The 13,652-nt window shown below is 44.3% G+C and overlaps 1 protein-coding gene across 6 annotated transcripts in view; it reads left to right on the forward strand.

The window, feature by feature from the left end:
* The window catches only part of LOC112214422 (cadherin EGF LAG seven-pass G-type receptor 1), a 130,613-nt gene extending 124,340 nt beyond the window's left edge, over positions 1 to 6,273 (forward strand). For 3 of the 6 annotated variants that reach the window (XM_042298167.1, XM_042298168.1, XM_042298171.1), the window contains 9 exons: positions 95 to 174; positions 485 to 611; positions 983 to 1,108; positions 1,256 to 1,392; positions 2,973 to 3,079; positions 3,267 to 3,431; positions 3,707 to 3,991; positions 4,213 to 4,522; positions 5,075 to 6,273. In XM_042298167.1, the coding sequence (XP_042154101.1) occupies positions 95 to 174; positions 485 to 611; positions 983 to 1,108; positions 1,256 to 1,392; positions 2,973 to 3,079; positions 3,267 to 3,431; positions 3,707 to 3,991; positions 4,213 to 4,522; positions 5,075 to 5,117 (1,380 nt within the window). In that variant the 3' untranslated portion in view covers positions 5,118 to 6,273. Of the gene's footprint in view, positions 1 to 94; positions 175 to 484; positions 612 to 982; positions 1,109 to 1,255; positions 1,393 to 2,972; positions 3,080 to 3,266; positions 3,432 to 3,706; positions 3,992 to 4,212; positions 4,523 to 5,041 lie in introns of all 6 variants that reach the window. The other 3 variants (XM_042298169.1, XM_042298170.1, XM_042298172.1) reach the window with 3 other exon arrangements.
* Positions 6,274 to 13,652: the final 7,379 nt, after the last annotated feature.

Raw genomic sequence — 13,652 nt, forward strand, 5'->3', positions numbered from 1 at the left:
TGAAGGTCTTGAGTGTATCTGTTGACTGTAAGTGGATTACCCTGTTGTCTGCCATGGTACTAAGGCTTGTCTCGATCCCTCTCCTCTCTCTCAGGTCAACATTGTCATCTTTGTACTGGCAGCTAAGGCATCCTGTGGACGCAGGCAGAGGTCCTTCGAGAAGTCTGGAGCCATGTAATTATTTTTACACACGCAGGCACACACACACACATACGCACTCACACACCCTTGAGATTAAGAACATCAAAGGCCATTCTCTACATTCCATTGTTGAGCTACACCTATGTTACATTAACCATCTATTAGTAGGACTTATGTGTGTGTCTCCTATGTTACATTAACCATCTATTAGTAGGACTTACGTGTGTGTCTGTGGATGCGCAACTGTGTGGGTGTGCATCCATGCGTGTTTGTATGAGTGTGTGTGCATGTGTGCGTGTGTGTGTGTGTGTTATAATCCAAGTTTCTCCCTCTACCTACATAGTCCTGCTCTGAGGACAGCCTTCCTCCTCCTATTGCTCATCAGCGCCACCTGGCTGTTGGGCCTCATGGCAGTCAACAGTGATGTCATGACCTTCCACTACCTGTTCGCCATCTTCAGTTGTCTGCAGGTGAGGGGTCAGGGACAGGGCTCAGGGTTAAAGGTCACGGGTCAGGCTGTAGAGTCATTCACGACTCTAGAGGTTAAAACTCTCAGCCTTACTGTACACCAGCCGTTACAAAATCCATTCTCTTCATTAGGCCAGGGCCTACATCCAGAAAGCGTGTCAGAGTAGGCATACTTATCTTCGATCAGTTTTGCCTTTTAGATCGTAATGAATAAGATTACATCGCCGGGGGGAGACCTGGTCCTAGATCAGCACTCGTACTCCAAGACAATTTACGAATGCAGGCCCTGGCCTAATATCAGTGAAGAGAATGGATTTTTGAAAAAGGCTTTCACTGACCCTCTCTCTCTCTGTCTCTCTCTGTCTCCTTATAGGGCATCTTCATCTTCTTCTTCCATGTGATCTTTAATAAAGAAGTGAGGAAGAATCTGAAGAATGTCTTTACCGGGAAGAAGGCTTTACCGGATGAGTCCAGCACTACCAGAGCATCTCTACTGACTGTGAGTATACACACGGATAAACCCACACAAGGGGATGAACAGATGTCTTTACTGTCTGGTACTGACTGGGTTCTTTCTCCACACCCCCCTCCCCCTCTCCTCCTCTCTCCCTCCTTCCAACCAACCCCCCCTTGTCCCTCCCTCCAGCGGTCTCTGAACTGTAACAACACGTACACTGAGGACGGTCCTCTGTACAGGTCAGCCATTGGAGAGTCCACTGTTTCTCTGGAGAGTGCCGTCAGGTCAGCCAAAAGCCACAGCAGCTTCCTCGCTTACACACTCAGGTAACATGGTGGCTGCCGCATGGCTATGGCAATGGCATAACTGTCTGTCCTGTCTCAGTCTGGATCTCTCTTTTCTCTCTGTTACTCTTTTGATCTCTGAGCCATATCTCTCTCTCCACACTAACCCCAGTTACAGCCTCCACAGCATCTCTGAGCCCCCTCTCTCTCTCTCTCCACACTAACCCCAGCTACAGCCTCCACAGCATCTCTGAGCCCTCTCTCTCTCACTCTCTCTCTCTCTCTCTTAACCCCACTACAACAGCCCAGCTAACAGCCTCCACAGCATCTCTGAGCTCTCTCTCTCTCTCTCCACACTAACCCCAGTTACAGCCTCCACAGCATCCAGCCATCTCTCTCTCTCTCTTTCCACACTAACCCCAGTTACAGCCTCCACAGCATCTCTGAGCCATCTCTCCTCTCTCTTTCCACACTCACCCCAGTTACAGCCTCCACAGCATCTCTGAGCCACACTAACCCCAGTTACAGCCTCCACAGCATCTCTGAGCCATCTCTCTCTCTCTCTTTCCACACTAACCCCAGTTACAGCCTCCACAGCATCTCTGAGCCATCTCTCTCTATCTAGCTCTCTGTTTTTTCGTGACTGTTTTTCTACTTTTCTACAAATATTATTTCACACGCATGCAGGCAAAGCATGGCTCAGCTTAACACAGCAGTGTGTCAACGACAAGCACACATACACACACACTTACACAGGTCAACTAGGGCTAGGCCCAGTGGGTGGGGAGTGTCTGGCTGGAGGAGGGAGGTATATACAGTACCTGGTAGAATATTTCAGACACACACAGCTGGCATCTGGCAGTTCGGCTTGTTGAGGCTGGAGCCTAGATAAGTCTTAGATCAGAAAGCATCAGACAGGTTAGCTACAATACAGTATTGCTGTCGGCCCTCTGGCTAATGTCTCAATCTGTAAGAGTTTGGAAAAGGTATTACTCTTACAATATGTTCAGGGAAAAATAGACAAAATGGGGGGGATCCACTTCATCCATTGCCCAGGTGAAGTTAGTCATCATGGCCTCCCGAGTGGCGCAGCGGGCATCGCAATGCTAGAGGTGTCACTATAGACCCGGGTTCGATCCCGGGCTGTGTTGCAGCCAGCCGCAACCGGGAAACCCTTGAGGCGGTGCACTATTGGCCCAGCGCCGTCCTAGGTAGAGGAGGGTTTGGCCGGCTGGGATTCCCTTGTCCCATCGGGCTCTAGCGACTCCTTGTGGCGGGCCAGACTTCAGTTGCCAGTTGTACGGTGTTTCCTCCGACACATTGGTGCGGCTGGCTTTCGGGTTCGGCGAGCAGTGTGGCTTGGCAGGGTCGTGTTTCGTAGGACCGTTGGCTCTCGACCATCGCCTTTCCGCAGTCCGTACGGGAGTTGCAACGATGGGACAAGACTGTAACTACCAATCGGATATCATCGAAAAAAGGGGTGAAAAGTCAAAAAATAAAATCAAAAAATAAGAAAAGGAAGTTCGTCATCAGTTCTTCTGCTGCTCTACAGTAAGTCCAAAGGCTCCAATGTGATTCCACCTAGACGTGTAACTAACCTCAGTTTGGCCTCTCTGATGTAGGGGCGACTCTGGTCAGAAGCCCAGTGTGTCGTCGGCCACAGCGAAAGCAGGACACACTGACCTGGACGGATCTCTGTTCCACAGGAACGGCACAAAAGGAGGAGACGGTAAGCTGCATCATGGTCCGATTCAAACTCCCATCAAGCTGTCCTTTTTCATGAAAGGGTTGATGGAGATGGGGTGCAGTCCTCACAGCAGTGAGATGTGTGTCTGCATAATGTGTTCATGTGTTGCTCTTTCTCTCTTTTTGTCTTTTGGTCTGCCTCTCTTTCTCTCTCTCTCTCTCTCTCTCAGACTCGGACTCGGATAGTGAGTTGTCTGTAGATGAGCACAGCTCGTCCTATGCCTCGTCTCACTCTTCCGACAGCGAAGATGATGACATGGACATCAAGCCCAAGTGGAACAACGAGAGACAGCCTCTACACAGCACACCTAAAGGGACCAGCATTGCAACCAAAGGTAGCCATCCATTTCCAATCCAAAACACCCCTCAACGGTACCTATCAAAACATCCATGGTCTCGCTGCTCAGAAAGCACTGCAGCTTTTTATTCATTCTTAATGACTCACTGATAACGGTACATACGTCTAAGAATACATTATAACTGGATTATAGTTTATTATACCTGCAGACTTTACCATAAGTAAAGTGTTATCGACATATTTAGTATTGTACTGTGGTATGGTAGTACTACCTACAACCAAAGCTCATATTTCTTCTTCCTCTGACCCTAGTGGAAGCAGTGTCCAATCACGTGAAGCCTTACTGGCCCAAGGAGGCGACAACAGCCAGTGACAGCGAGGATCCTGGGGGTGCAGAACGGCTGAGGGTGGAGACCAAGGTGAACGTGGAGCTGCACCAGGAGAACAAACTCAACCATGTAGGAGAGAGAGGAGAGACACCGCAGGACAGGGAGACCCCCACTAGGGAGAATGGACCTCCCAGTCTACCCTCCAATGGACCCTCCAATGGACCTCCAAGCCTACCCAACAGCACCCATCAACCGGAGCCGAAGAAGGGTGAGATATGTAGACATTCCTCATTTTGTTTATTTATTTTTTTGTTTGTTGGTTTGTTTGTTTGTGTTTGTTTGTTCATTCACTCACTTGTTTGTTCATTCAATCATTCATCCAAGCATACAATATATTGGCCCTGTAACTGGGTCTTTATCCATTTGTGAAAGTTTTTGTTGTTACACCTTCAACAAATCTAAAGTGACTCTGTATTCTTCTTCCTTCAGGCATCCTGAAGAACAAGATCACGTATCCTCCTCCCTTGACCGACAAGAACATGAAGAACCGACTGAGAGAGAAGCTGAGTGACTACAACCCTCCCACCATCTCTTCCTCCATCCCTCCACCCATCATTCCTCCGTCCAAGACCCCCTCCGTGGCCTCCAACGACGGGGTACACCCCGTATCTGTGGGCAAGAGCAACAGTGTAGTCATCAAGCCGCCGATTGCCCCACGGCCACAATTACCACAGAACGGGGGCGTGGCTATGAGCATGAAGGCGATAACGACCAACGGAGGCAACGAATCAGACTCAGAGTGGGTAGTCGCGTGATGATGTCATAGTGTAATTGTTGTGTGTGGTGCTTTTCAATAGGGCAGAGAATGCAGCGCAACTCAGCATGAAGTAATGTATGAATCCTTTTAGCCTAAATAGTGAATGAGTGGATTTTTTAAAATGTCAGATTGCATCTGAATGGTATTTCATTATAGACACGTTAATGACATGCATCTGTTGATCATGGAGTCTATTGATGCTGACTTGCATGTGTTAGGTGAAGTTATCACATAAGGAGGACATATTTCGCTGTTGCACATGTCTATGTGTACTGTATGAATGAAAGTTCCCATCCCACATATGAATGTTGCACGTGGTTGTTTAGTGGTTAGCCTGCATCCCTACCTGCACACATCTAACCCAGCATGTCTCCCCTCCCTATATCCTTCCCTCCCTCCCCTCCCTCTATCCTTCCCTCCCTCTACCCTTCCCTCCCCTCCCTCTATCCTTCCCTCCCTCCCTCTACCCTTCCCTCCATTCCTTTTTCTCTCCCGGAACAGCGGCAGTAATGAAACTTCAATCTGACCCTGCAGGAAAACCAGAGTCTCTCTGCCCTTACGAGAGGAGATAAGATGATCTCTCACTGAAGTGGAGGAGGGGAGGAGGAGGAGAATAAAGAGGAGAAAGGACAATGAAAGGAAAAGAGAGGAGAAAACAAGAGAGCAATGGCGAAACGAGAGGCGGGAAAGGGATAGGTATAATTAAAAAGAGAGAAGGTATCACACCCATATGCAACGGAGAGGTGACCTCTCGTCCTTCACCTCTCACCCTCTTAATCTCGTAAGGAGAGCAGTATTACTGCAGAGCCACGCCTGCCGGACTAAAGTAAAGGCAAGAAAAGGGAATGTATGTGTCAGACTAAACCAAGTAAAGGATGGGCTCCTACTTACAGGACTAATGGAACCTCTTGTGCCAAACCACATTTTTGAAATCCTTGAAGACTCCACCCCCCAGAATGAGTGACTCACATTGGTCGATCAGAGACTCTTAAGAGCCTCAGGACTGATACAGATATGGATGTATGACCACTGCGTGCCGGTACAGTCAGAGGTAATCCAGAGAAAGACTTCTAAGACTACAAATCCTATGGGAGAAACTCAGGAGAAACTCAAGAGACTTACCAAGTGCCCTGTTCCTCCAAGCGAATCATAGAACGAGGAGCATAGCCTTTCACCCAATGCTTTTAGAGTGTAATTAATATGTAGATATTTCAACAACAAAAAATTATATATTTTGTATTTGAACTGTGTCATCATGGATGAGACAAAACGACATATTTGTAAATTGAAAAGAAAATGCTTTTGTAAACACAACAATTGTAGAAATCCTTTCTCATTGTGGAGAAATCACACTCTGTTATAGGACATGTTCTTCTGTGGCTCAGACTAGCAAACCTGTGCCTTATCATTGTGCAAACCATGCCCATCATGCCCCCCCCCAATTTTTTTTTTTTTTTTAATACAGGTCAGCAGCACACACCCACTATTCTGCTTACCAAAGTAGATCAAGAACCACTGCAGTACATATACGGTATGGAGTCTCTAATGTCAAGCTAACCACTACACAAGTAATGCCTATCATGTGATCGGCACTGTACAAAATGTCTTCTTTTTTTTGTATGATCAAAGACACTGGAATCGTTTTGTAACACATGTATATTTATTTTTATGGTTTCAAGACACTGGAAAAATTGATTGTAACTGTAAAATTAAAGATGACACGTTGAATTTTTTTTATGCCTTGTCCGAATTCTGACATCCCACCCACACGTTATGAAAAGTTTATATAATACCCTTAAGGAGGGAGATAAAACTGAAATGAGGATAACTGTGAACGAGGTATGGGAGGAAAGAAAAGAGATGTACTTTGAATGGTATTTTTCCTTAAAAGGTAGTGTAGCTATGTCTTAAATTACTCTCCCTGTATATCCTTACACTGGCCAAGGAATGTAATGTCTCTTTACACTCCTTGAGACTGTCCTGTGCTGTGCCAGGCACAACTGGGAGTTCGTGTGTGTGTGTCTGGCTGGCTGATGGACTGTCTGACTCGCCTGCTGTGGGGTCCAAAGCCCAGACAGTGACTGAGGTCCAGGGCTAATCCTTTATGAAACAATGGTGCCTACCGGTCCTGCTGTCTCTCTGTCTGTCTGTCTGTCTGTCTCTCTGTGTGTCTGTCTGTCTGTGTCTGTCGCTCTATGTGTGCGTGTGTGTGTGTGTGTCTTGTCTCTTCCAGTGTGGTTCCAGGGTACCATACGTTCACATACCAGAATAGTCACACATGAAACAATAGCAGTTAAACCCAGACATCACACACACCCTACAGAACATGCTCACTGTACCAGGCAGACACCCTGAAAGACAGCCACAAACTCTCACACAGGTTTCATTATCCACATGACAGGGGCAAAAGTGAGTGTGTAATAGAAGGCACATTTTTGAAGTGCTTTGAGTTTTTCTTGACACCCCGATAAAGAGTTTAGGTATTTTATCACACTTTCTTAGTCGTTCTTCAACAAATAGCTCCATAAGTTCACAGAAAATGTGACCCCCCCTTGGGTTGGCGCCCCCCTTGGGTTGTGCCATGGCGGAGATCTTTGTGGGCTATACTCAGCCTTGTCTCAGGATGGTAAGTTGGTGGTTGAAGATATCCCTCTAGTGGTGTGGGGGCTGTGCTTTGGCAAAGTGGGTGGGGTTATATCCTTCCTGTTTGGCCCTGTCCGGGGGTGTCCTCGGATGGGGCCACAGTGTCTCCTGACCCCTCCTGTCTCAGCCTCCAGTATTTATGCTGCAGTAGTTTATGTGTCGGGGGGCTAGGGTCAGTTTGTTATATCTGGAGTACTTCTCCTGTCCTATTCGGTGTCCTGTGTGAATCTAAGTGTGCGTTCTCTAATTCTCTCTTTCTTTCGCTCTCTCGGAGGACCTGAGCCCTAGGACCATGCCCCAGGACTACCTGACATGATGACTCCTTGCTGTCCCCAGTCCACCTGGCCGTGCTGCTGCTCCAGTTTCAACTGTTCTGCCTTATTATTATTCGACCATGCTGGACCTGAGCCCTAGGACCATGCCCCAGGACTACCTGATATGATGACTCCTTGCTGTCCCCAGTCCATCTCACCGTGCTGCTGCTCCAGTTTCAACTGTTCTGCCTTATTATTATACGACCATGCTGGTCATTTATGAACATTTGAACATCTTGGCCATGTTCTGTTATAATCTCCACCCGGCACAGCCAGAAGAGGACTGGCCACCCCACATAGCCTGGTTCCTCTCTAGGTTTCTTCCTAGGTTTTGGCCTTTCTAAGGAGTTTTTCCTAGCCACCGTGCTTCTACACCTGCATTGCTTGCTGTTTGGGGTTTTAGGCTGGGTTTCTGTACAGCACTTTGAGATATCAGCTGATGTACGAAGGGCTATATAAATACATTTGATTTGATTTGATTTGACCTGGATTTACAGGTTCTCTCCGTCGCTTTGGTGCATTTTTCACATCATCCTTAACATGTGCAAAATAATAAGTGCATTTCTCAGAACAATTTGTACAAACTGCAATATACAATAGATATGTTTCTAAAGCTAGTCAGTCACTAAAAATCCTTAGTACATCTCTCAAAAGTAAATATTCATGCCAATGATCATGTCAGTGTCATCAGAATGATAAGTCATTGAGTCATTGTTCACAAGCAAGGTCGTCAAAATGTTTAGGCATGTTGTCAATGTAACTGTACTTTGACAGTATTACCTGGTGTAAACTTAGGCTACAGTTTGGATGACAACTGTATTGAAAATGCACAAGGCTGCACTTTTATGGCATATATCAATTTCAACAGTACTATTTACATATTACTGTATGTGGGTTATTGATTGAAAGAGACTGGACAACCCAAGGGGCACAAAGGAGAAAAAAAAACTAAATTAGAAAGAAACACAGGAAACCACCCCTAAGGCACAACTTTGCCCGCAGCACTGTTGTGCTGTCTCTACACATCCAGACGTTCCTGTCTGTCAGCCCACATATTCTCATCCACATCACACCGGATATTTTCCTTTCCAATGTGTGGAAAGAATCTTTTGGAATGCCTTATCCATCCTCTGCAGGCGTCTACTGTGATGTCCTCACATGCTGCATCCATTGCAGCCAGCAGGGTCATCTGTGTGTGTGGCTGATGATCGTACACCTTCCACCTCCATGCTGAAAATAACTCCTTAATTGGGTTAAGGAATGGTGAATAAGGTGGGAGGAATTCTACGAGCATCCTCGGGTGGGTCACAAACAATTGCCTTATGATGTTTGATCGATGGAAACTCACATTATCACAAATGACCACATACTTTGGCAAATCCTCTCTAAACAGACCCCTCCCATCATCAGGGATGAGAGCCCTGTAGAGTCTCTAAAAAGTTGAGTAGATGCTGGGTGTTGTATGGCCCTATAAGGGGGATATGGGTTAGGACACCATGCTCCGAAATAGCAGCACACATGGTGATATTTCCTCCCCGTTGGCCTGGCAAATCCACAGTAGCTCTGTGACCGATGATATTCCGACCCCGCCTTCTGCATTTGGTCAGGTTGAAGCCAGCCTCATCCACGTATACAAAGTTGTGAGAGGGTTCACTTGATTCCAACTCCATTATACACTATATCCCAGAACACACAGTTGAATTTGTTTTGGTAAGGAAGTGTGACATAAAATGTACATATATTGCATGTTCCTTCCACAGCAATGGAAATGTGTGCAGTTTATGCTTACTGTACTATGTATCACTATAAAATGTTGCTGTAAAGTAGTTACATAGATATATGTTTTACCTGTATATACTGGTACCGTAGCTCTTTAACTCTGTCCTCATTCCTTTGGAATGGTACACAGAACAGCTGTATCATACTCATCTGGTTTCTATGCAGCACCCTGTCGATGGTTGAGATGCTAACCATATGGATGTTTTCAAAGACATTGTTGTCTTCTATAATGGTCCTTTGTATTTCCCTGAGTCTCATGGCATTGTTTGCTCGGACCATGGTGCAAATAGCCTCCTCCTGTTAAGGTGTGAAAAGGCGTCCTCTGCCACCGGTTTGAGGTAATCTTGCAGTCCTATGTGGGGAAAGATGCAGTGATGCATCGCACACTTTCACATAGACAAAAACTATGCGAACATATATTTTACTGTAAAACATACAGGTGGGTGCATGTAAGGTGCAGTATGTATCTGTAGAGTATATTTCTGCATGCTGTGAAATACAAGTGGACTACTGTAATATGAAGCATTGTAGGAAGTATACAGTATACTGCTTATATACAGTAACAGTGCACTGTACATTGGTGGACCTGTTCTCTCTTCGAAACGTTTGAACTATTGAGGACACCGTTGATCTCCCAATATTCGGCTGCACCCTTCAACCCGCCTCAGCCATTGTAAGGCCATGATTGACAACATGGTCTACAATAGTGGCCCCCATGTCATCAGATATGCGCCTATGTCCTCTTCTGCCTCTTCCTCTGTTGTGCCTTCCACCACACATCCTTGCTCCTCTTCTTCCTCCTCTTGGCTGTTGACCCTGTTCGTTTCCTGGTCCATCCATTATTGGAAAATTGCAACTCTGTGTTGTGGTCTGTCTATATATGCTTGCCAATTGATTCTTCATGAGATGCACATTTGAGCAATTTAGACAACTGGTTGATTGTTGGTTGAACAAACACTTTAAATTCCTTCATGAGTGAGGGTCATTTTCACCTGCACAATTCATCAATTCACGTTTTTGTACAAAAGGTCTAATAGAAATGTGTAAAACTATGCTTGACAGTTTATGACAAATTGTTCAACAATTTTGCATGTAATGGCTTATGCAAGGAACTAATGCCTAGATGTTTTGAGGGGTAAGACTATTCAACAGAGAACCATTTACTATATTTTGATCAACATGACATGAGCAATTGATCATGTGGAAAAAAGCTGACACTTGTGGAAAAAAGCTGACACCATGCTAGCTGGCTCGCTAGCTAACACTACTTGTATGATCTGTGTGGTAATATTATTAATATTTCCGAAATCCATTTGCATTGCTAGTGATAGCCTAATGTTAGCTAGCTAGCTAGCATTGAACCTAGTTGGGGGTGATAACGGTCATTTATTTGACTAGATAAAGTGTATTTTTGCTACTATCACCACTTTTACTCTTGAAATCTTCTGTTGTTTACTACACTACCTTCCTCTGTTTAGCTACCTGGCCTCACATGCAAATTCTTAAAGAGGTGGGTGGGGCTGGCTTAAGAGGATGTGAACGATGCTGAATGGGTGTAGACAAAAAAGAGCTCTCCAGTAGGTTTACCAAAACATTTAAGGGCCATGTTAAGGGTATGGTTGTCATCAGCAAGGACTAGGGAGTTTAGGATAAAAATAAATGGAATAAAGCTAAGAACCGGCAAAATCCTAGAGTAAAACGTGGTTCAGTCTGCTTTCCAACAGACAATGGGAGACAAATGTACCTTTCAGCAGGACAATTACCTAAAACCCAAAGGCCAAATCTACAGTACACTGGAGTTTCTTACCAAGATGACATTGAATGTTCCTGAATGGCTTTATAGCCATTTTGACTTAAATTGTCTTGAAAATCTATGGCAAGACTTGAAAATGGCTGGCTAGCAATGATCAACAACCAACTTGACAGAGCTTAAAGAATTTTTGAAAGAATAATGGTCAAATATTGTACAATCCACTTGTGTAATAGAGACTTACCCAGAAAGACTCAGAGCTGTAATTGCCAAAGGTGATTCTAACATGTATGGATTTAGGGGGTTGAATAATTATTTCATCAAGATATGCAGTATTAGTGTTTATTTCCCATTAATAAAAAATAAAAGTATTTTGTGTAGATTGTTGACAAAAAAAATGACAATGAAATACATTTTAATCCCACTTTGTAACACAACAAAATGTGGAAAAAGTGAAGGGAGTGTGAATACTTTCTGAAGGTAACCTGTTCAATTATAAGTGGTCTCTTCCATCCTTGTGTCAAAACTGGAAAAAGAGCTGACGCCAGAGAAAATGTCCTAGTGGACAGACAGGAGAAACATGGACGCTGACATCAACGATTAATCTGTAATCTGCCTTCATTAGTCGAACGATTAATCGGTCATCTGCATTTTTGGACGCCGATTATGGCCGATTACATTGCAATCCATGAGGAACCTGCATGGCTGGCTGACCACCTGTTACGCGAGTGCAGCTTCAAAAGGACCTTGCGGCTGCAATGAGCCAAGGTAAGTTGCTAGCTAGCATTATACTTATCTTATAAAAAACTATCAATCTTCACATAATTACTAGTTAACTACACATGGTTGATGATATTACTAGGTTAACTAGCTTGTCCTGCATTGCATATAATCAATGCGGTGCCTGTTCATTTATCATCGAATCACAGCCTACGTCAACTTTGCCAAATGGGTGATGATTTAACAAAAGCGCATTCGTGAAAAAAGCCCATTCGTTGCACAAATTTACCTAACCATAAACATCAATGCCTTTCTTAAAATAAATACACAGAAGTATGTATTTTTTTAAACTGACATATTTAGTTAAAATAAATGCATGTTAGCAGGAAATATTAACTAGGGAAATTGCGTCACTTCTCTTGCTCAGTGCAAGCAGAGTCAGGGTATATGCAACAGTTTGGGCCACCTGGCTAGTTGCGAACGGTTTCTTCCTAACAAAGACCGTAATTAATTTGCCAGAATTTTACACAATTATGACATAACATTGAATGTTATGCAATGTAACAGCAATATTTAGACTTAGGGTTGCCACCCGTTTGACAAAATACAGAATGGTTCCGTATTTCACTGAAGAATGTTTTGTTTTCGAAATGATAGTTTCTGGATTTGACCATATTTATGGCCAAAGGCTCGTATTTCTGTGTGTTTATTATAATTAAGTCTATGATTTGATATTTGATAGAGCAGTCTGACTGAGCGGTGGTAGGCAGCAGCAGGCTCGTAAGCATTCATTCAAACAGCACTTTACGGCGTTTGTGAGCAGCTCTTAGCAATGCTTGAAGCACAGCGCTGTTTATGACTTCAAGCCTATCAACTCCCGAGATTAGGCTGGCAATACTAAAGTGCCTATTAGAACATCCAATAGTCAAAGGTATATGAAATACAAATGGTATAGAGAGAAATAGTTGATGCGTCATAATTCTTATAATAACTACAACCTAAAACTTCTTAACTGGGAATATTGAACCACCAGCTTTGGTGGTACTTATTTTCCACCATAATTTGCAAATAAATTCATTAAAAATCCTACAATGTGATTTTCTGGATTTTTTTTTCTCATTTTGTCTGTCATAGTTGAAGTGTACCTATGATGAAAACTACAGGCCTCTCTCATCTTTTTAAGTGGGAGAACTTGCACAATTGGTGACTGACTAAATACTTTTTTGCCCCACTGTATAAAGCAAGGCCACACTTATCTGTACCACACTTAGCAAGGCATACTTTGTCAGAAGTAAGTGGAAATGACTGAGTGGTCTTGCTGAAGCAAGGCACACTAATAAGTAGAGTATGTTGTGTGAGTGAAAGGGTAGATGTGTGGTTCGGGTTACTGGTGGCCGGGTGACGGGACGTCAGTCAGGCCTGTGACAACAGGCTCTACCTCAGGTGACAGAGCTGGTGTGGGACACAGACAGTTGAGGAGAACGCGTACAGGTAGTAATGGGGTGTTAGGGATAGAGGTAGTCTTGGGGGCACCTGAGATCGATAGCTTTAAAACCTCAAGATGGTGTGCTCTCTAAATTGTGTTTAAAAAAAAATATTTGTATTTTTTTTGTCCGAGATGAACAATCAGCGAATATTCCTTTCATTTCATAGTCTTCAGAATCATATTGTCACTGTATAATCACACTCAGTGTGTATCGTTGGGGGTTATGTGGAGACACTTTAGCCGACTGGCACTGACCTTTCCTCTCTAAATTATCTCTGCCTCACCTGAGTGTCTCTCAGGAATGGCTATCACTTAAATAATACATTTTCCTGTGGGCGGACCCATGTCGGCATGACTGGAAGAAAGTACCATACAGCAGATACACAGACTTTAGAAAACTGTCCTATTTGTTGGCTCAAA

The sequence above is a fragment of the Oncorhynchus tshawytscha genome, linkage group LG15 (assembly GCF_018296145.1).
Source record: "Oncorhynchus tshawytscha isolate Ot180627B linkage group LG15, Otsh_v2.0, whole genome shotgun sequence".
Classification (NCBI taxonomy): domain Eukaryota; kingdom Metazoa; phylum Chordata; class Actinopteri; order Salmoniformes; family Salmonidae; genus Oncorhynchus; species Oncorhynchus tshawytscha.